The sequence below is a fragment of the Mobula birostris genome, chromosome 15, assembly GCF_030028105.1.
Source record: "Mobula birostris isolate sMobBir1 chromosome 15, sMobBir1.hap1, whole genome shotgun sequence".
Taxonomy (NCBI): Eukaryota; Metazoa; Chordata; class Chondrichthyes; order Myliobatiformes; family Myliobatidae; genus Mobula; species Mobula birostris.
The window spans coordinates 51,551,885-51,575,566 of NC_092384.1; the positions used below are offsets into that span (position 1 = coordinate 51,551,885).

The 23,682-nt window shown below is 40.8% G+C and overlaps 1 protein-coding gene across 5 annotated transcripts in view; it reads right to left on the reverse strand.

Moving 5' to 3' along the window:
* The window catches only part of piezo1 (piezo type mechanosensitive ion channel component 1 (Er blood group)), a 311,742-nt gene that overhangs the window by 51,284 nt on the left and 236,776 nt on the right, over positions 1-23,682 (reverse strand). For all 5 annotated transcript variants that reach the window (XM_072279777.1, XM_072279778.1, XM_072279776.1 and 2 more), the window contains 10 exons: positions 23,086-23,211; positions 21,415-21,615; positions 20,528-20,732; positions 17,896-18,000; positions 9,391-9,547; positions 8,760-9,003; positions 7,687-7,783; positions 6,554-6,719; positions 5,230-5,319; positions 3,487-3,566 (listed from right to left, as the gene is read on the reverse strand). In XM_072279777.1, coding sequence (XP_072135878.1) covers positions 3,487-3,566; positions 5,230-5,319; positions 6,554-6,719; positions 7,687-7,783; positions 8,760-9,003; positions 9,391-9,547; positions 17,896-18,000; positions 20,528-20,732; positions 21,415-21,615; positions 23,086-23,211 — 1,471 coding nt within the window. The remainder of the gene's footprint in view (positions 1-3,486; positions 3,567-5,229; positions 5,320-6,553; positions 6,720-7,686; positions 7,784-8,759; positions 9,004-9,390; positions 9,548-17,895; positions 18,001-20,527; positions 20,733-21,414; positions 21,616-23,085; positions 23,212-23,682) is intronic.

The following is a 23,682-nucleotide window of genomic DNA, read 5'->3' on the forward strand; positions in this document are numbered from 1 at the left end:
ATCGCTCGTTTTGCACAATAGAAAGCCTGGAACAGCAACACATCCTCTCAATTCACCCACAGAGGCAGCCTCCAGAACACTGCCCATGGGTGAAAGTTAGGACTGACATCTGGACTACCAGTAACAATGCAGATATTAAATCCTTTCAAATCACGAACCACGTTTTTGGCTGTGAGTGAAGCAAGTATTAGAAACGTTTGCGTATAACGGCTCAAAAAGACAGTTACCTGGCATATTCTCTGCATCTCATGCCTAGGAGATATTCTGTTCACATTATGCCACTTCTCATCCATGAAAGCAGGGTAGGCATCCAGTTTGATTTACTACAGCTATGTCTCTCACTCCTCTCTGCCAATTAAGATTCAAAAGTCCCCCCCTCCCCCTGGAGGCATTTAAACAGAGGTATTTGATTGACAGTTATGCTCCTGTGCACCCCAGGATTATCAATCTTCCCATGTGTGCTCTGGTAAAATCTTCATTCTTAAATGAAACATCCCCTCGGTCTGGAGAGCAGAACTACATTCTACATTCCAAGTGTATGTGCACATGGTATTTCAGAGACTTTGCCAGAGTCTCCACCCTGAAGTCATAGGATGAGGTACACAGGAGTGTAATAAGGCCATAAGATCATATGATATAGGAGCAGAATTAGGCCATTGGGCTCACTGAATCTGCTCCGCCATTATTTTTCTCAAGCCATTCTCTGGGGTTCTAACCCTTAACCTCCTTCCCAATCAATCTGTGCTTTAAATATGCCCAAAGATATGGCCTCCACCCATTTATTATCCTGTAGGTGAAAAAATCCCTCTTTGTCTTAGTTCTAAAGGGATATCCCTTTATTCTGAGGCTGTGCCCATAGATCCAAGGCTCTCCTACTAATGGAAACATTATCTCCTTGTTCACTCTAACCAGGCCTTTCAGTATATCGTATTATTGATGTCAAGACCTATGTATGGATTCAAAATCAAACTACCCCTCTGGGTAAAAGCCCTGTTTGCGATAACAAATATGAAATTGAGGCAAAGTGCGGATAAAGCGCTTATCCAAATCCTTTTAAAGTTAAACATGAGCCTCTGCCTAGACGGACACTTGTAATGCATTCCATTTTCTGACACAATAAGATTTTGAACTCTTCATCCTGTGATTACTTATGCCCCATTGTCATTCTGAATTTACGAGTATCCTTTTGAATTACCGTTACACTGATCTCAGCAACTAATACTTTAATTGTGTTAGCTCAAATAAAATATCATTATTCAGGCATGCGAATTACACAAAGGTACCAACAAGGCAGCACAGTACTAGTGGATATGAACAAAAACGTGGGAAATGTGAAGTGAATGCTACATCTGTGAAAGAAAAGAAGCGAAAATATCAAGTCCATCAGAAAACCAATGGCAGAATGCTAGCTGTCAACGTGCCACAAAAGTGATTAAAGACCACAAGATCTTAGATTATTTTGGAAGAAGAATTTAGAAAGTGAAATTATAGAATATTCTCCCAATAAATCTTTTATTCAAATTTGAACTGTCTCACAAGATCCTTTAATAAAGTATAGGTTCTTTTCTAACCTCATGGCACAATCAGGAACTTGGCATCTCAGTGAAAGACAAATTAGAAATAGCTGCCAAGCCAGATGAGGAAATATCATGAGGGGTAAACCATGACAACATCTTTAAAAGCTGTGTTCCAGACCACTGAGCCAAAATCTTGCAAACAGTCTTTTTAAAAATAAGTAAACCCTGGAATATTTTCTCACTTTTATCAATATTAGAAAGAGTTAGCATTAATGATGTACACTGAGGAGAGTACAATTTATTGTACACCATGAAAAGTTTCCATCTTGCTAAGGAAAATATTTATTCTGAAATATTCTTAGCTAATTAAAGGTCTGTTTTGAACATAGGGCAGGTGAACTGCTAGTAATAGATCTGACTTCTGAACAACACTGAGGGAGAAACAGACACTTTCATTTAAATACATAACTTACATTTTCTTTCCCCATCCTGGAATTGACTATTTTCAATCAGGCTTTTAGTTAACAGAACAGAACTCACTGACAGTGAGCTGACGGTACCAAGAGGATCGTCTACAGTGCATGCATCCTTCTGGACTTCCTGCTGTGGCATAGGAATATTGGAAGTCCTTGTGGTCAGATACTTGAACTAGTGCATCTGACATTTGTATTCACCAAGTCCAAAGTCATTGCAGACTGTTCGGAGCTGTGGGAGCAGGTGCACTTTGTATCAGCTCCCTCAGCCTCATGAATCGGGTCACCAACTTTTATTGAAAAGTTAAGGTGTTTTAAAATGTTAAATAATGTTTTAAATTATTTAGTGCAGTGAAAGAGGTCTATATGCCAATGAAAATAAACATATTAAATAATTTATTTTTTTTTCTGTTTGTAAAAGTCCATCTGATCATTAAGGTTATTTAGAAAGAGTAGGAAAGGCCATGAACATCATGGCTTGCCAGAAGACCAGTGGGGCAGTCCATGGGCAGCACTTTAGTTTCAACAACTTGCTCTGTAGCCCTGGCTTAGGATGCTGCACATTATGGCTGCAAAAGGCAAGGATGAAAGTAGGACCAAGCCATCATAATCATTCTTTGCACAACTCAAGTCCAGTGAGATCTTGGTTCAGAAAATAAAAACGTAGGACGGTAGACTGCTTTGCCATTCAATAAAATCACTGCTGGTCTTTTACCTCAGTGTCATTTTTCTGCCTTAACTCCTTTCCCTCAATTCCATTCATATCTACAACTCCAGTGATCTCTGTCTCAGACGTATTCAGTAACCGTGCATGAAAGCAACCACAAAGATTTCCTTCTGATGTCCAACACACTCAGTAGATCCACCACAGGCCAATATTCACAATGATGAAATGTCATGTTCCTTTCAAACCTTTGGTAAACACTTCAAGGATAAAACAGATATCAGCTAATTTAATCAAAATATTCAGTCAGCTGTTTAGCTTCAGAAGGAAGCATGTAGCCAATAATATTGTGTTATTCATTGCCTCAATACAATACTAAACATGGACTAGCACTGATCACTAAATGTTTTAGCACAAGCAGAGTCCAATGTATATGGAGCACAGGGAATGGCTAAATACATAATGAAATTGCATCAAACAATCATCAGGATTAACACCATTATTGGAATCATTAATATTGTAAGTTAACTGGCTTAACCACTGCAACATAGTTCCAATTAGATTCTTCATGATAGAGGACAAGACTAATCTACTGAAACTGTCTACAAAGCATTCCTTGTATGGTGAAAGCAATGGTACCAGTATTTCAATACACAACTGCACACCACAATCCAAGTAATCAATCATGTCAGAATTCGATGAAACCTATTTGTAATTTTATCTATATTATGTTGGACAGTTTTAACCACTCTGTCTCAATTTACTTAATGGCTCAAAGATCAGTGCAACTTTATTTCATCTTGTATTTTTGCACCTTAAGTTACACCTTTACCTCTTTCATCTTTTTCACCGGGGTCTTTGGAATCCCTTTCACTTCTGTATTTTTTCTGTTTTGCTTGAATTCTCTCCATCCTGCCAGACAGAAAAGTTTAGTTAAAGTGGTCAAGTGTTAAGCAACCATAAATTTTTACTGGGCTTATAATAATGAAAGATTCAAGGCATCATTATTGTTCAAATTCTGCTTAAACTAAAAATGAGGATGTGCGATTTCCATTTTACTTCATCCAAGAAGAATTAATCCTCCTATTGCATTTCCAAATGTCGTAGCACAACAAAGGGTTGTGCCTTTTAACAACAGCATTGGGAAATTGTTTCTTGCCTTGTAATTTGTTGATTTGAAACTTAAATATTTCTTTTATTGGTACTCTTGCTACACTTTAAAAAGATTCCAATCAGCATTACATAAGAACATAAGAAGTAGGAGCAGGAGTAGGCCATCTGGCCTGTCGGGCCTGCTCCGTCATTCAATAAGATCATAGCTGATCTGACCATGGACTCAGCTCCACCTACCTGCCTTTTCCCCATAACCCTTAATTCCCCTACTATGCAAAAATCTATCCAACCTTGTCTTAAATATATTTACTGAGGTTGCCTCAAATGCTTCATTGGGCAGAGAATTCCACAGATTCATCACCCTCTGGGACAAGCAGTTCTTCCTCATCTCCATCCTAAATCTACACCCCTGAATCTTGAGGCTATGTCCCCCAGTTCTAGTCTCATCTTTCCGTGGAAACAACTTTCCTGCCTCTATCTTATCTACCCCTTTCATAATTTTATATGTTTCTATAAGATCTCCTCTCATCCTTCTGAATTCCAGCAAGTACAATTCCAGGTGACTCAATCTCTCCACATAGTCTAACCCCCTCATCTCTGGAATCAACCTGATGAACCTCCTCTGCACTGCCTCCAAAGTCAGTATATCCTTCCTCAGGTAAGAAGACCAGCACTGCATGCAGTACTCCAGGTGCAGCCTCACCAGTACCCTGTACAGTTGCAGCATAACCTCCCAGCTCTGAAATTCAATCCCTCTAGCAATGAAGGCCAATATTTCATTTGCCTTCTTGCTGCCCTTGCACACCAACCTTTAATTCATGCACAAGCTCTTCCAAGTCCCTCTGAACAACAGCATGCTACAATTTTTTACCATTTTAAATCTGCTCTTCCATTTTTCTCCCCAAAGTGGATGACCTCACATTTACCAATATTGTATCCCATCTGCCAAGCCCTTGCCCACTCACTGCAGGATCACCGTATCTTCTTCACAATTTGCTTTTCCACTCAATTTATGTATCATCAGTAAGCCTAGATACACTGCTCTCAGTCAGTCCCCTCTTCCAGATCATTAACGTATAACGTGAAGAGTTACAGGTCCAGCACCGAACCCAACGCCTGCGGCACACCGCTCACCTCTAAGCATTAAGTTCACCCCTGTGACTGTGGGCCCTTAACCTTCTTGTGCTAGGCAAAAATGTACTCCTGAAACATTAGTTTGTGCAGACATTTCTCTGGTGGTGTCCCAGCCACAGGCCACGTTCTGCAGTAGTAATGGGAATCAGTGAAAAGCAACTCGGTTTACCATGGACTGCAAATCGGATTGTGGTAGCTAAAACAAAACCCTTCAGTTGTTGAACGCATGTCTGTAAATATCAAAACGGAATTTATAGATTCTGTTTGAAGGTTCCAGTTCTTGAAACGTGCCCAGTGATCAGACAGACGATCCATTTAAACGACTTACTGTCTTTTTATTTGTGCTTTGGACTTCATCTCAGCTTCATGTAAGAAATTCATGTTCTTGATGATACTGGCATTGAATAGTTGGAAGCCCCTATGGATAAAAATGACATTCATTCTTACAATTCAATCAACTTCTTAATACTTTTGTTGGACAAGGTCAAGTTTATAAAATTTTCTTAAAGATACCAGCTAATTGTTCTCATCCTATTTGCTGTAGTGGGGTACACTTACACCTTACTCTCTTCCATACTCCTTGATAACTTTCATGTCTAGAAATTTATTCCCTTTTTTAAAATATTCAGTGATTTGGCCTCTACAGCTCCTCTGTACTGACAAGTTTCACTGGTTCACCAACCTCTGAGTGAAGACACTTCTCTTCATTTCAGTCTGAAATCTCCTGACTTGTAAACTGTAACCTGGATTGAGACACTCACAACTAATACAAGCATCCTAGCCACTTTCTGTCGATTAAGTATATCAGAGCCTTCTATTGAATCCCTTCTCATTATTTTAAGCTTGGTCAACAATCTCTTTTCACTTGGCAGTTCCAGAATTCCAGACATCACTTTGCAGTACTCTTCCAAAGAAAATCTATCCTTTCTTAGGCAGAGTGACCAAAACTGTGCACAGTACTCCAAGGTTCTGCATAGTGCTTCTCACGTTTTCACTCCTATCATTAAATCTCTTGCTATTAAGACCGACCTACAAAGCAGTTCAATACCTGTTCAGTGTTGTAACATGAACGAAGTCACCAGACAGACACTGAAGCTAGTGGATACAGAAGTGATTTAATCAATAAAAATGAGCAGCCGGCATCCTATTGGGACCCTTTTAGAGGAAGAGGCATGTTTGACCCAACATTACATGATATGCTAAAGTACAAAGGACAATTCTATAGTTACAATGTATCTACAATGCTTCCTTTGAATTACATATAATTTTCACACCTCCTTCTTCGCACCCACACTCCAGACACCCAAAGTGAATGTTAATCAGCTCTGTCTAGTTCTCAGTTAACTGGAGTTCACAGATGGAGGAAACTATTGTCCAGGGCTGCATTTTACATTTAATCTACAATCCACATTCAGGTCTAAAGATTGTTGCTAAAGTTAATATTTTGCTATATATCCTAACTCCAGAATATGCCCTAATATCCAGTACAATGTTTGTCATGACTAACCCACAATAAATAGTCCTTGGTGCACGTGGTTTGACATACAGAGCATCCACTGAGGCTCAGAAAGTTTTCTAGACCCTTAATGGGAAACTTGGTAAAGGTTCATTGCACAATAAATCACTATTTTGGGCCACGGCTGTTATTGTACCTGGATGCTTGTAGCTTGGAGGCTCTCATGTCTGCTATCATGTGTATGAAATAGTAGCTCAGGAAGATTCTGCGCTGAAGCAAAAGGAAAAAGAAGCAGATGCTATCCCAGATAATTCCAGCTTCACCCACCGGCAAAATACATTCTGAATCCTTTAAATTGGTTTCTGAAAAAGTAGTGATAGACATACAATGAAGTTGGCATCAAAACCTACTTGAATATTTTATAACTAATGGAAAATATAGTTGAGCAATATTTTCAATATCGTATCATGACAGCTGGCATTCAATCATTAACTAAACATTCAGCAATTTGTAGACAACAGCAGCTTGGAATACGAGCTTCGTTTGAAATGCGTGTGCTTCAGCCTGACTACAACCATGGCAGCTTAGCCTTAAGATTCTTCTTAAAGGCCAAGTTGCTGAGGAGAACACATGTCATGCACTGATGACACTGCCCTTGAGCAGCAGAAAGCAGTTCACAAAATGGACTATTTTTTACATTATAATTCCCGAAAATCCAAAAGAAATGAAAGTATACTCTGGATCCCAGAGGGATAATTTTCTTATGAATGGTATAACAAAATAGGAGATGGTGAATCCATAAAATGCTAGAGGACCTCAGCAGGTCAGGCAGCTTTGGATTTCCAGCATCTGCAGACTTTCTTGTGCTTATGGTGAACCCATAGTCTGATTGCTTCATTTCTTTTTCTATTGAGATAAGACCAGAGACACAGGAGCAGAATTAGGCCACTCAGACCATTGCCTTTGCTCTGCTATGTCATCATGGCTTATTTATTATCCCTTTCAACCCCATTCTTCTGCCTTCTCCTCATAACCTTTGACACCTTTACCAATCAAGAGCCTGTCAGCCTCCACTTTAAATATACCCAATGACTTGGCCTCCACTCTCTGGCTAAAGAAATCCCCCTCCCCTGTATCTCTGTCCTAAAGAGACATCTTTCTATTCTGAGGTTCTGCCCTCTGGTCCTAGACTCCACCACTACAGGAAACATCAGACTGCAGACTTACAACCACAGATTCTGCATCACTGCCCAAGCACAGTTTATCCATTTGCACAGTTAATCCTCAGACAAACCGACAATACGGTGCAGAGAATAAAAAAGCTCTTACCATTATAGTAGCCTTTGACCGTGCAGTGCAAACTCAATAACTGAATCATCCAACAGAAGTTATGTTGGAGTTGCTTCAAGAAGACACAGGCCAGGAGCTGCAGAAACCATCACACATGTCCATCTTATTTCTTAAAACAATCACAGCTTGACGCACTTGCTTATAACTTACAGTGAAATGTATCCTTTGTAATAATCATTATGACTGTTCACACAGCTCTCAAACATCATCACTGAGAGAGTTCCCGCATTTATTGTGCCAATCATTGACTCTAAACAAAATATGCACCCCCACTGCAGAGTTTAAACATCATGACTTCCTTATTTCTTACAGCTCAGTAGTTTACAGAAAACTAATCTTTCCATCATCTACCAACATTTTCTAATGAAACTATTATCAGATCAAAGGACAATTGATGAAATCCAATGGTATTTTTGGAAACTGTAAGAAAATTTCATATACATACTGTATTTATCACTTTATAATTATATACGTACATTTATAAACATTTGTTACATATGACAATAATGAGATATGGTTACATTAAAGTAAAATCTTTAGAAAGCAAAGGATGAAGGGGGGGGTGGTCATGGCCTGAATTATTCAAATAATTTTGACTCGCCATATCTGTAGAAATGCAACTCTTAATTCAATGACTGAAGAAAGTCCTTGGACAAATAAAATCATAATATCTTTAAAATGGGGTTGGCACATAGAGCTGGAAAGCCTCTCGAAACAAGGAAAGCTCTATAAAGTGGATGAAAATGCTGGATGTTTAAGCAGTCTAATCTTCTGCCTAATTTGCCTGCACTTGCTAATCTGAATTGTAAAACTTAGAAGTAACTTTAGGAAAAGCTGCTAATATCACATGGAGCTTAGAAAAATAGAGGGCTATGGGTAACTCGAGGTAATTCCTTAAGTAAATACATGTACGGCACAGCTTTGTGGGCCGAACGGCCTGTATTGTGCTGTAGGTTTTCTATGTTTTCTATCACAATTCATGTACTGTTCTTTATTACTTCACAACATTGTTTTCTACTCTTACCCAAAGTTTTGATAATGAAAAGACTTACCGAGAGCATATTCTTTGCAACAATGACCGTAACGTTGTACATGATTAAGCAGTCCCAAAAGTTTAAACGACTTGTTGCTGGCCTTAGTAAAAGTCTTCTGCCAAACAGAAGCAAATAGAAGGAGGCAACCAAATAGCCAAGACCAAATACACTTATTCGAGTGGAGCCAGCGGCGAAGATGACAGCCAATACAAGCCAGAAGAGGTGCCGGAAGACCCCAACCTTAATCATGTCCAGGTAGCATCTGCAGACAAGAACAAACTACATATGAACTTCCACATTCATCAATTTCTGACCATACTACCCAAGGCACTAAATGTAATCATTAATGAGGATAATTATAGTATAATTTTAGTCAGTCTGTTGGCAAAATATGATAAACTAGAATCATTTTGTATCATAGTTGTAATATTGCAACTCCTCCAAAAACAAATGTTCAGCTAAATTAATTACTCTGAGCCACAGGTAAAAGGGCTGAAAACATTCTATGTCATTAAGATACTTTAAGAGCAGTTCTCCATCACTAGAAAAAAATGTTAAAGCCAAGACAGGTTTCTAGCACCTATGAAATATTATCATCAAATCGGCAAATCTAAAATCATATTGAAGGGCAAGCCTCTGTCAAACTTACCGGCAGTAAATAAAGTTTGGCACTGGATTCAGGTCCTTTCCTGCCATGGGATCAGAGTTATCTGTGTTTTCACCAGCAATGGTATGAATCTCCTCCTTCTTTTCATCAATAAATACTTGCCACTGATGGGACACGCACATAAGTAACAGAAAGTCATCTGTGTTGAAAAGAACCAATAACCTGAGAATTGCCTACTAAACAAAAATGAGTTTTGTTTGATAATTACATAAAACAATTGAGGTTTTTTTTGATTTGGAGTGAGCATTTATTGACAGGTATCTGTCAGTTCCATGTTGCAAGCTAGAACTGATCAGCATCAAATAGCTGCAGTTTTAAAGGGTGCGAAGTGTGGCAGGGCAATAGGTACAAGATATATAAATGGAATATCGTTTTCTGTTCAAGTTTTATAGAACATAGAATAGTACAGCACAATACAGGCTCTTTGGCCCACAATGTTGTGCCAACCCTCAAACCCTGCCTCCCATATAACCCCCCACCTTAAATTCCTCCATATACCTATCCAGTAGTCTCTTAAATTTCACTAGTAATTTCATCATGGCTGATCCATTTTTCTCAGCATCAATCTCCTGCCTTCTCCCATATCACTTCACATCCTGAATAATCAAGAATCTATCAACCTCTGCCTTACATATACCCATGACTTGGCCTCCAGAGCTGTCTGTGGCAATGAATTCCACAGACTTACCACTCTCTGGCTAAAGAAGTTCCTCCTCATCTCTGTTCTAAAAGGACACCCCTCTATTCCAAGGCTGTGTCCCCTGGTCTTTGATTCCCCCACCAGAGGAAACATCCTCTCCGCATCCACTCTGTTGTGGCCTTTCACCATTCAATAGGTTTCAGTGAGGTCATCCCCCACCCCTCATTCTTCTGAATTCCAGTTAGTAGAGGCCTGGAGCCTTCAAGTGCTCAGGAAAGTTACACCACCAAGGATCAATATCTTAATTGCAGCAGTTCAGCATATCAGTCAGCAGAATTTCAAAACACAGTGGAGAAATTCTCTCTGTCCCAGATAGAGATCTCCCTTCAATCAACAGCAGCAAAGGTTAATTACCCCTTGTTGTCATTGTGGCTTCTGGACTGCTCCTGTACTTCAATATTCACTTTACTTCAGAGCAACAGACAAAGTGTTTTTGGCATTTTATTGAGAAATGTAGTTCAACAGCACGTGGACTAAATTTGCTAGCTTCCAACTTGGATTTAATGTGTGATGTAATCTGCTTGCTTGATTTTTGCTGTCTGCCAATAACATGTTCAGCCAACACTTCTGTTGCTGAGGGGTTCTGAGCAGAGCAGCAGGTCCACAACGTCAGTGGCTGGCTTCAGATAAGATCGGCAGCCCCCTGCAAAGAAATTAATCCCAAGGCAGGGTATGACAACACGTAAGTACTTAGACAGTAAATTTAGTTTGAACTTTGAACTTTCAAAGCAGTGCCAGATTTCAGTGATAACAACTTCATTAACATGCTGAAGTCAGACAAGTGAATGAATTTCAGGAAGGAGAGCACACTGTGGAGGAGGGAAGGGGGTAGAAAGACATCCCCTTGTATTGCAAACAGTATTACCCTATGTGTGCACGATCATAGCTACACTGCATTCTGAGAGGGATACAGCCTACCTACTGTGAGAGAATGGTTGGTGTAGAATCCAGACAATTAGTCAAAAAAAAGTCCTTAAAATTACAGATGGTTAGCAACTCAATACAAATCCAGAAAACACTTAGAAAACATGCTTGATTTGCAATATGAATTGATTTCATATTCAAATCATGTTGTGAGTATGAATATTCACATTGTTAATATTCATACAGGTATTATGAATATTAAATATGAGATTGAGTCATTCATATTGGCAAAATAACATGAAAGGTATGAGAAATCCGTCAACAACTAGTTCAAAGTTAAGTATGTGCATGTCACCATGTATACCCCGAGAGATTCATTTTCTTGGGGGCATTCACAGTAAATACAAAGAGATACAATAGAATCAGCGAAAAACAGCACACAAAGACAGGCAAACAACAGATGTGCAAAAGACATCAAATTGTGCAAATACAGAAAAGAAAAAAACCAATAAATAAATAAATACATAAATAATGAATATTGAGAACACAGTTTGGAGAGTCCAGAGGTTGTGGAATCAGTTCAGAGTTGGCTATGTGAGTGAAGTTACCCACTCTGGTTCAGGAGGCTGATGGTTGACGGGTAATAACTGTTCCTGAAACTGGTGGTTTGGGACGAAAGGCTCCTGTACCTCCTTCCTGATGGCAGCAGCGAGAAGAGAGCAAGGCCTGGATGGTGGGGTCCTTGACGATGGAGGCTGATTTCCTCTGACAGCACTCCTGCACATGTGCTCAATGATATACCCCAACTAAGTGGAGAGTGACTGACAGCCCTTTTAAGCAGCACTGCCTGAGATCCCTCAGACCGCTGAAGCCATGAGCAGCTGTGCAAGTTTGCAAATGTGTTACAGTATTGTGCTCCAAAATGGCAGCACAGGCATCAGCATGTAAGTGTTAGCTGTACATGGGGGGCGGCACAGTAGCGAAGTGGTTGGCACAACACTTTACAGTACCAGCCACCTGGGTTCAATTCCCACCGCTGCCTGTGAGGAGTTTGTGCGCTCTCCCTGTGACTGCGATCCAAAGATGTACCTGTTAGTAAGTTAATTAGTCATTGTAAATTGACCTGTGGATCGGCTAGGATTAAATCAGGGGATTGCTCGGTGATGTGGCTCAAAGACCTGAAAGGGCCTATTCCGCGCTGTATCTCAATAAATAGATAAATAAAGGCCGATGAAGCTGGTCCAGCTCATGCCATGTGTGTCATGTCCTCAGCAGAGCCATTTTGAAACTGAATTAACAACCAGAGCAAAGCAGAATGGAAGGTGACTCCACGCACTTCTTTCCTTTTCAACCTCTTCTTCGCCTCAACACAAAACGATCCTCCTACCAACATAGCATCCATTTCCCAGCTTGGAGACAATTCACACTTTTCCATTTCTATCTAAGTGAAAAGGCTACTTACTAAATATGGAGAATGGGAATGATTACGAGAACTGATCACAGTGGATGACTCCCATGGATAGCTTTGTGCTACAAGGACTATGCCACCACTTTTCCCTGTGACAGCTCAGTGCATCCACCTGTGGGTTATACAGTAGAGGTACGATGCTTGGTTCTCTGCTCTGAACGTTGTGATGCTTTTGACCTACTTGGATTTGAGGCCTAAGAGTGCCCTAAGAAAGCCTTTTCCATTTACCCCTGAAGGGACAGACATCCATGTATGAAGCACTATTCAAAGTACAGGGTTAACAGGTAATGTGGAAGTGTGGAAGGCCAGTGCCCACTTGCTCTTTCATTACTTCTCTTCCCTGGCTCACCTGCTCCTCCCCATTGGTACAGGGTGAAAGCTGTCCAGGGTTAGCCTGTTACACCATCGCTATACAGCCCGCAAGGACACATTGCCTTAAATTTTGCTTCCGAATCCAGAATCCATCAAGCTGCATATCTGGTGCTCCTTTTAAATAGTGAAGTTAAAAAACAATGAGTGTGCGATGTTACTGAATCCACTCGAGCACAGACTTGGAAAACTCCTATATTATATGGCATTGCAGTGGCTAGATCTTGTACTTCCCATGGCTTTCACATCACCCTCCCCCACCTCATAACACGTCAGGCATTGAAAGTCCAGCCCATATGGCACTAAAACAAGGATGTTAAGTCCAACACTGATAAACTACTGGCTCAGACCCAGCAGAAATATCCCTTCCAAATCTCAGCGCCAGGGACCAGGGACAACCCTAAGGCTTTGGATAGGCTACAGTGGAGAATAACTGGATGAGTTCCAGAGCAGAAGATGACAGTTATGTGAACAGGCCTGGAAATTTGGAGCTCTTAGAGAGGGGAAGACTGAGATAAGATTTGGCAGGATTGTTTAAGCTACGAAGAGTTTATAGTAAGTTTCCAATGACTAGGTTCATTCGCCAGAAGAGACAATTAGGAGGAGATAACAATTCAGGTTTTCAGGTTAACAGGAGGCAAATGGAACTTTATACTTTGCTCCCAAAAGGGCCAGCAGCCAGGGCCATAGAATTCTGCAATTCCATCAGTCCATTTGCAGGTCAGATCATGAATAAAAGCTGAAGGAGAGTAAAAATTCTCCTGCATTTTCCTGATTGCAGGAAACCTGAACTAAAGCAGAGAACTCTGGAAGGTTACAGTCGAGCAGACAGCAACAATGGAAAGAAAAACAGAACTCAGGCCTGTTACATTCCCCAGGAAGGCTATCGAGCTGCGGTATCAGCTCTGTTCCTCTTGTTGATGTTGCCTGTTTTGTAAGTACATTCGCTGCAGAATAAAGGGCAATAATACGTAGGGTAATAAATGCAGACGTACAAGCTGAGACAGTGACACAACATTCACAATAAGGGTTATTCACAACAAGAATGGAGTAGCAACTCTCTTTCCAATAAATAAGAGCACAGCCAGCAGGCAAGGTGGATGGTCTCCATGAGCACAAGATGTAATGGATTAACAAATAAAGAAGATAACTTTCATTTTTCATTTCATTTTCATTTTTAAAAATAATTTTTAAAATATGTATTTTAAAACATATTGTAAACAAGGGCACGCTTGTAACTGTTTTCAAAAGTGCCTCAAGTCCATCGAAAAGGTAAAGACAAAGGCTGAATGTCTTGTTCCACACAGGACTGGGCACCAATGTAACACAGCAGTTAGTGTGGCTGCCTTGCAGCTCCAGACTTGGGTTCAGTACTGACCACGTGTTGTGTGAGGTGTGTGCTCATGCTGGGCTCTCTGCTCTCTTACCACATCTAGAAGATATGGCAGTAGGTTAAATGGATACTATAAAGTGCAGGGAGACGGCAGGCAAACAGAGTGGGGAGCTGCTGGGGGGGAGAGAGAGAGTGAGAGTGAGAGAGTGAGGGAGAGAATGTATGTGTGAGAGAGAGAGAGGGAGAGGGAGAATGAGAGAGTGAGAAAATGTGTGTGTGTGAGAGAGAGAGAGAAAATAAGTTGCAGGACTTCGGCAGGATAAGCTGTGGCGAGTATTAATGACGTGATTGTTCAGTTGGGAACTGGGTGGACTTGAGGGACTGAAACACAAGTCACCTCACAAACATCAAACGTGAGAACTTGCAATGCAAGTTCATTTCATAAATCTTATAACTGTTAAATCTCCAACTCATTTCAGACACATTGCTGGATTGACATTAAATTTCAAAAACGGGAAAAATCATTAAATGCAAGAAGTTTCCTCGGTTTCATCTTTCTGAAATGAAGCTCTGTTTCACCTTCTGAGGGGGTTATATAATGAACTTGTGTAGCATGTTCAAGTCCCTCACCAACACAATGTTCTTGTATCTGACAGATTCCAGAGAGCCACCAATGGAGGCAGCTAAATTGCTCAAGGAGTCGGATTACTCTGGGAATATAAACAATCATACACTTTAATGATAAGAGAAAGAAAAGGATAGGTTGGCTCCTAAACCTCCCTGAATCGCATAAGCTTTTTTTCTGGCTCACAAAACAAAGTGGGCCGATGGTTGAAAGTCCATCAGCTACCACTGGGGAAAATAGGGAAAAGGGAAAATTAAAGGGAAATAAAATGATAAAATGACAGAAACAGCACGCCAAACTGCAAGTCAAAAGAGGAATCAATTACATTTTAAATCCCTGATCTTTTATCAGAATTAGGTAAAAATTATTAAGTGTCTTGCTAGCAAATCCAGTATTAGTCATTAAACTCCTTAAATCACTTAATTCCAAATTTATAGCACCAATATTAAATTGTTTATATACTCTCTTAAGCACTTCAGTTATTTGAACTGCCTAAGCTGTTTTTAATCAGGGAGGCTGGATTCTGCCAGACTTTTAAAAAGTTGTACAAGGCAAAAGGAAGTTCTGAACTCCCCAAATACCTCAGGATGAGGCTCAAGAGGAACACTAAATGTCTGATACATGCGCAATGAATTGATACCCAAAAAGTCCCACAATCCATCAGCTTTTTTATAGCTTGCTCTTGTTCCTTACACTTTTTATGTTTGCATAGGCAGCCTGTGTCACCCATGACTTGTGTACCAGAGGATTTTAAGATAAATTATTTCCAGAAACAACTGGTACTCAGAGGACGCAGATTCAAGATAACTGGCAAAATAAACTGTTCGGAGAAACTACTTATTTTAAATCTAGATTTATGATCTGGCACGCAACACCTGACAGGATGAAGGAAACAGATATCACAATTATTAATGCAACTAATTAAATTATACAAAGTTAGGGATGTGGAGCTAGGCAGTTTATCAGTAGCAGTTTACCATTAAAATGTTACATAATGATCTGTATAAGTACTAAATAAGGCTAAATCAATAATCCATTCCTACTTTAGTGTTCCTTTTCAGTAATGTAATATTTGTAAGAAAAAGAGTTGAAAATAAAAAGAAGCTCAGTTCTCTTCTTACAATTTCTAAAGTTAGGAACAGTGGAAATATTCTTTGTTGATACATGACTGCGAGCTAAAATTAATATTTTTGAATGTTTACTGATAAGAATCTAATACTGCCAAGTCTTGATTTATATCCCAAAAGCGAGCATGTCCAGGGCAGTGCACAAAGACCAGGGTATGTTTCTGATGGGATATTTCTTTCCAAAATTTGGCACAGGCATGCTGACTGAATGGTCTTCTTCTGTGGTAAATGATTCAATTGAAGTCACTGCTGTTTACCAGAGGCCTAGAAATTCAAATACATTACTCTTGTGCTCTATGTATAGAACATACAATAGTACATCACAGTACAGGCCCTTCGGCCCACAATGTTGTGCTGACTCTCAAACTCTGCCTCCCATATAACCCCCCACCTTAAATTCCTCCATATACCTGTCTAGTAGTCTCTTAAACTTCACTAGTGTATCTGCCTCCACCACTGACTCAGGCAGTGCATTCCACGCACCAACCACTCTCTGAGTAAAAAACCTTCCTCTAATATCCTCCTTGAACTTCCCACCCCTTACCTTAAAGCCATGTCCTCTTGTATTGAGCAGTGGTGCCCTGGGGAAGAGGTGCTGGCTATCCACTGTATCTATTCCTCTTAATATCTTGTATACCTCTATCATGTCTCCTCTCATCCTCCTTCTCTCCAAAGAGTAAAGCCCTAGCTCCCTTATCTCTGATCATAATCCATACTCTCTAAACCAGGCAGCATCCTGGTAAATCTCCTCTGTACCCTTTCCAGTGCTTCCACATCCTTCCTATAGTGATGCGACCAGAACTGGGCACAGTACTCCAAGTGTGGCCTAACCAGAGTGTTATAGAGCTGCATCATTACATCGCAACTCTTAAACTCTATCCCTCGACTTATAAAACTAACACCCCATAAGCTTTCTTAACTACCCTATCTACCTGTGAGGCAACTTTCAGGGGTCTGTGGACATGTACCCCCAGCTCCCTCTGCTCCCCCACACTACCAAGTATCCTGCCATTTACTTTGTACTCGGCCTTGGAGTTTGTCCTTCCAAAGTGTATGTCATGGAAATTAATCAGAAAAACATTTAGCACTCATATATTTGCTCTGCGTTCTCAGTGCATACCATACAGATCACTGGACATGGAGAATCAAGTGGAAATCTTGTTACATGTCACGTGCAATTTCATTTTTGTGCAAACGGAACTTGAAAACAGCAAAGGCTTCAAAAAATTGAAGCAATTGCTGGGCTGAATCCTTTTAGAGCATTATTTAGCAGAGGCCCCACTTTCTAAGCACTGCAGGCATCCACCAATTTGGTAAGAGCATAAGACACAGGAGCAGAATTAGGCCATCTGGCCCATCACGGTTGCTCTGCCATTTCAATTATGGCTGATTTATTTTCCCTCTCAACCTCATTCTCCTGCTTTCTCCCCATTACCTTTGATAACTGAACAAATCAAAAACCTATCGACCTCTGGTTTAAATACACCCAATGAATTGGCCTCCACAGATTCACCAGCCTCTGGATAAAGAAATTCCTTCTCATCTCTGTTCTAAAGAGACACCCTTCTCTTCTGAGGGTTTGCCCTCTAGTACTAGACTCTACTGCTGGAAAATAATCTCCCCATACATTCTGTCTAGACCTTGCACAGGCTTCTGTAAATATCCCTTCAAGCTGATTGGTGTTGATGCCCTTGGCCATCTCAACAGTCTTCCTCCACCCAACCCAATGGCTCTTGTCCAACCTCCTGACCGTCATTGTTAGCTGCGTGACCACCTTCACAATCAGCTATTCCCCATTTGTTTCCCCGCCCAAACTCGGCAGTGATCAACTCCCCGCTAGACCCCAATGACTGACCTAAACCAAAACTATTACCCTATTTGTGAACATCTCAGTTTACTACCCTGCACCCTTTTCCCTACACATTATGACCCTAGTCTTGAGGAGGAAATACAAATCTCTGTAGCTGGTGCTTCTAAAATCAAACATTGATGCATACTTACAGAAAAGATGTGTGGAACTAGGGGCAGCCACAAAGTCAGGAAGATAGAACCATTTAATGAAGCTGGAGTGAATGGTAATGGGGGATGGCCATCTCCATGGGTAATCTGTGAAGGATTAATGAAATATTCTGTTTACTCTCTTAAAATAATTTAACGTTCAGGGCTGACATTTGCAAAACTAAAGGTTTTCTAAACCTCCGATATCCACCAACCTGCACTCAATCACAATCAGGCCCAAGAACATCTGCCAGTCATCCTTAAGGAATTTAACATGGCTAATCACAATCTCAGAGCACAGCTGCTTCATATTCAGTAGGATGTGGTTAAAGGCCAAGGTTGCTCAAAAAATTACTTTGGTATGAAACCATTCAGGCCAGGAGAAGCAGGGTGCTCCTCTGAACCAAAAAGGCTTCTCTGGCCTTCAAGTCTTGGCTTTACCACTCCTGCCCAGGGCTGGATCTTTATCCAGATTCTCTACGGGACACTAACTTCTTGATGAGCTTTATTCCTCTGGGTTTTAGATCCAGTGCTTGCCTTGCTGGGAGATTCGGGCTGGAATATTCAAATGACGGACACAAACAAAATAACACATCCAATTACCTCGGCAGTGAACGTGAAAATAAAATAGTATGACAGTTTAGCAGAAGGCAAGGACATCAATCTCTCTCTTTGTTTCAATATTACCACATCACTTCCTGCTGAAAACACTGAGGAGCTGAGAATACATTTTCAGTAGACTGATCTGTATTATTTTCTCAGGAGATCAGAATTTTTATCACAATGTTGAAGGTTGTGCACAGTTCTTTATTTTAAGAGGGGTAGTGTGGAAGCTTAATTATCCTCAAAGCTGCTGTAGAATTTGGGTCTCAGTTTCACTTAAAACAGGGAAACCACAGTGGATAAGTTTAGCTTCAGAACCTTGGCACCAGTGTTTCATTCACATGATGCTCAGTGAGAAAAAATGGACAGAATCACACGGTAACAAGACTGACTTTCCTTCCATTAAAGGAAATTAACAAAAAAATGAGCTTAGTGGCTTGGTATCTAGTTTTTTAACGAGAAAAATCTTTGATTTCTATCTTCCAACACCCAATCAGAGAGAGTTTTTGAGTTAGTTTTCACAGACTGTGGTTGCTGGTTCAACAGCTGTGCCTGCCATTCTGATGTTCAGTCTCTGGTGAAATTTATAGCTCATGAGAACAGCCTTAGCAGAGGCCAGACGGCCAGCATTCTATTCTCATTCTCATTCAGGAACATATAACACATTGTTTTAAATGGAAGTCTGTGCCCCTTGCCGCATGCATTTCCAAGTCTGTGCCCCGTGCCACATGAACTTCCAAACCTGGCATAATCAAGCTCGGATAAATTCACTGGGTCACAGAGGAACTGTCAATTATGTAAAAATTTTCAATTTAGTGAGAGAGCTCCTAGTTAGGTGAAACGGAGACTCCTCTTTCTCCCTTATTAGGGAGAGAGAGAGAGCCTGTGGTATGTCGAATACTGGGTGAACAAGTAGTCTTTGGAGTACTGCAAACCTGTGTCTTTGCTGTTGCTTTGCTCACACTTGAGTGCTCAGTGGTGGGTGCTGATGCTTATTTTTTGCCGGTGGGAGGAAAAAGGATCATTGCTTGCTGCTGCTTACGTGCAGGGGGGAGGGGAGCTGGGGGTTCTAACTTTTAACTGTCATTCATTCTTTGGGGCACTCCTCTGTTTTTGTGGATGGTTGCAAAGAAAAAGCATTTCAGATGTATAGTGTATACATTTCTTTGTCATTAAATGTACCTTTGAAACCTTTGAGACCTCTAATGTGGCAGATAATCAAGATGGTGTATATTTAATTATGTCGTACCTGATTTTTGTGTCCTATATCAAAGAGTATTTAAACTAAGTCAAAATTCCAAACTTAATGCCTACTTCTTAACTTAACAGAATTCAAAAATCATAACTAAATCCAGACAAACTGGATTCAGACTTGAGAAAACTTCAGACATTCCACACTTTGCAATAGTCTGTAATTACAACCGAACATGCCATAGCTGTGAGATCTCCATGTCCACCCAACTCTGTGCATCTTACTGGAATTTAAAAGTGTCACAGCTCATGTAAAACTAGAGAGGCATGGATGGTCTGGCTTGACCTTTAGCTCCATAAACAGCTGCATGCAACAGTACTGGTTAGTTGTGCGATTGAATCCTAGGACAAAGATCACACAGCAAGCAGAATGTTGCACAGCCTTTTGAAGTGCATCACTGTCAAGATTAAAGCAGCCCACTAAACTGCAGTTCCTCCCCCCGAAGCACTGCACACCCTATGTTTCCATACCAGCAACTCACCAAGGCTCCTTCAAGAGCTCCTCCCAAACCCATGATGCCCACCTCCACAGGGAGTCATGGAGAACCAATCTCTGCATATTGCCCTCCAAGTCGGAAACCATCATGACTTTATCAACAACTGGGTCAAACACTTGGAGCCTCCTAACAGCACATTGAGGGAGCCTTCATCACCTGGACCAGCGTAATTCAAAAAAAAACTACTCCTCAGGGGCCTTTAACAATTCATATTAAGTGCTGGCCTTGCCAACCACACCCACATCCCACCTGCAATGGAGGGAAAATAGGGAAGAACTCAATACCTAGACAGAGAGCTGGAGGAATTCCCAGACACAAGAGGTACTGGTACAACAGGAAAAGGGATAGGAAGAGGCAGTACTTGGGCCAAAGCCTGGCAATTGCCTGCCGTTTACGTCGGGTCACAATGGCAATCAACCAGCTGGCATGAATTATTGCGAGAAAGTTCATCCGCTGCCCAATCACATTAACCGTCATTAAGAGGCAAACCTGGGAGAAAGAACATACAGAAATAAATCACTCAAGGCAAGCACAAGAAGCTGTAATTCAGATTTAAAGTAGATATCTCGGACAGAAGCACAATTTTTGTTTGACTTTGAGAGTATGTATTTTGACATGTGACACGTTGACTTGGGGCACAACACTTAAAACTAAAATCATGATCTTACTAAATTACAAACAACTTGATTATATCAAAAGGGTCTGTTGTGCCCATTAGCTCTCTAATCTAACAATTAAATTCTCACTGGTACAGCTGAACCCTTCCTTTTGACGAAGATTTATGTTTTGCCATGTCCTGATGACACATACATAATGGTGTCGAGAAGACAGTTCAACAAACGTGACAGCCAAGTCAAAGTGCCGGAATCGGTAAATATTGTAGGTCAATTTTTGGATGAAGAAGAACTTAAACTAATAATGTTAAAGACATGGCTGATTTTCTCTAATAGAATTATACAGCAAAACAACAGGCCCTTCTGCCCATTAGATCCATCCTGACTTTTTTTGCCCATCTATACTAAACCCATTTGCCGGCATTTGATTTTTCATTGACTAACCCATCTTAGCTGCTTCTTTAAGTGATCAATGAAACGTAGGATTATCTAACTATTAGTGATGAAGTAAAAGTATGCTGTTGACATGTGAACTTAGTTGGTAGCATTTCACTTGCCTCCACACCAAACTTGTAGAAGAAGAAATTGCTGAAATATTTAGCACAGCTGACAATGCTTTCATCCAGGTGCTGCCGAGTGACTTCTGGAAAGATGGTGCCAGTGGCGAGTGGGGGCAGCTGGTTATGCTTGCGGAAGTGTTCCTGGTGCCGGTACACAGTTATCTCAAAAATGAGCAACATTAGCAGAAGAAGATAATTCTAGATGAGGCGGAAAATGAGATGCAAATAAGTTATTTCTGTGAGCCACTGAAAGCAAAATGACCAAACTCCTGGAGATACAAATTCACCTGGACAATTTTTCACAGTTCTCTCCCCCCACTGCCCCCTTAGGAGATGCAGAACTTGTCCCTACCCCTCCTTCCCTCACCACCATCCATGAACCTAAATGGTCCTTCCACGTCAAGCAGCGATTCGGGTGCATCTTCCCAAACTTGGCCTATTTCAATTGGTACTCACAATTAGCCCCCCCCATACAGTAGCAAGATGAAGCGTGGGCAAGGGAATTGTTGTGTAGAGCTTACAGATGTGCGTCCTTTCAACTCTCCTGCTCATTGTCATACCACCCTGTCTGTCCTATGCTTTCTCTACTGCCATAATGAGTCTAAATGCAAACTAAAGAACGCACCTCACCGGGTTCCCAGCCTGGGATCCCCGGACCCCTCGGTTAATGGTAAGGCTCCTTACATTAAAAAAGAGTTGGGGACTTCTGTACTAGGGAGACATTAAACCCAATAGTATGAACAATGTACTTTCCAGTTCCGTTCTCACTGTGTTCCTTCCCACTCTTGCAGATCTATCCGCGCACTCTCTGCCTTTGTTCAATTTTCCGTACCACCCTGCCCCCTGCCCCGCCCATTACTCAGAACTATTAACTCTCCCACATACTTCCTATATCTACCTGAGATCGTTTTCCTTGGTTCACCTTTGTTATCCTCTCTTCACCTGGCACTACCTGCCTATTTTTTTCTTCTTTTCTTACGTGTCCACCTCTGTCTCATCACACCCCTTTCTCTCCCAGCTCCACCTGCAGCAGTCCCCCTCTGCCAACCCAGCTGGCTCCAATGTTCAGGCTGGTCTCATTTGGCCAGACAAGCAAATCCACTAGAGCAGGTCTGTGCCTGGCTATTCTGTAGAGTGGCTCATCTCCTGATTGCCCAGAGCCTCCTCATCATCTACAAGATGATTGATACTGCCTATGCTTTTGATTGGCATTTCCTGAGCATTAAAGTTTTCTAACTTCTACGAATTATACCTGTGGTAGGTACTCATTATATTGAGGCTTTTTCAACAGAAAGCCCAATTTTCCAGCAGTAAACTGTACTCTCCACCAAGGAGACAATAACTACAATAACTTGATATCACCATCACGAAACATTTCTCTCCAGCTTGCAAACATCTGAGCCAAGTACTCTATCCAACAGCAGTTACAGCGGGCACGTGTCATCAACAACATATGATTGATTCACCAACACCTTCTAAGAGATAGTAGGAAAGAGGTGGAAAAACCATTTCTCAAATTAATGCAATGAACACCCTGCAGGGTGTAACATGCCATAGTGTAAAGCTAAAATGACCTCAGAACGCTAAAAGAGTTTATTATGGGTCAGAGATATTAAAGACAACATTCCCACTCTTCTTCCCTAATTGGCATATGCTTTGATGACTCACTTGCAGATAAGCAAGAACGGGAAATTCTTTTCTGAATCCAAACCAGTTGGCTGGGTCCACGGGCCCTTTATACAGTGCAGAATGCACGATTTCATCCGGATTTAGATTAGTCCCATTTGGAAAAATCTGGAGAAAAAATATTTCCACATATCAGTCTAACTCATGCACAAATTAAACAAGAATTGTGGCACTTGCACATTACGAATAACTTAGATAAAATAAATATTACAAGCTTTAAGAGATGGAGCAAGGCAGAAGGAAATGAGACAAGGGTAAAGGGAAACAGAATATTTTTAGAAGGTCTATGGAATCAGGAGTACATTAAAAAACAATGTCAGTGTCAAATAAATCAGTCCTAACAGCATTTATATTTATAATCACAAGCATGAATTGTGAAGTATTACTTCATTACAAGCAACATCCTTGACCCAAAAATTGCCACAAAAGCACTTTGAACCGACCTCATTAAGGACCATTACCCAGCTCAGTGAATAAGTTACCATGAGTCCATTAAACATTCCTGGGACGAGAATGCCGACAGAGATTAACAAATTGTGCCAATTTGTACTTTGTCTGTTCTCACAGAGATAAAACCTG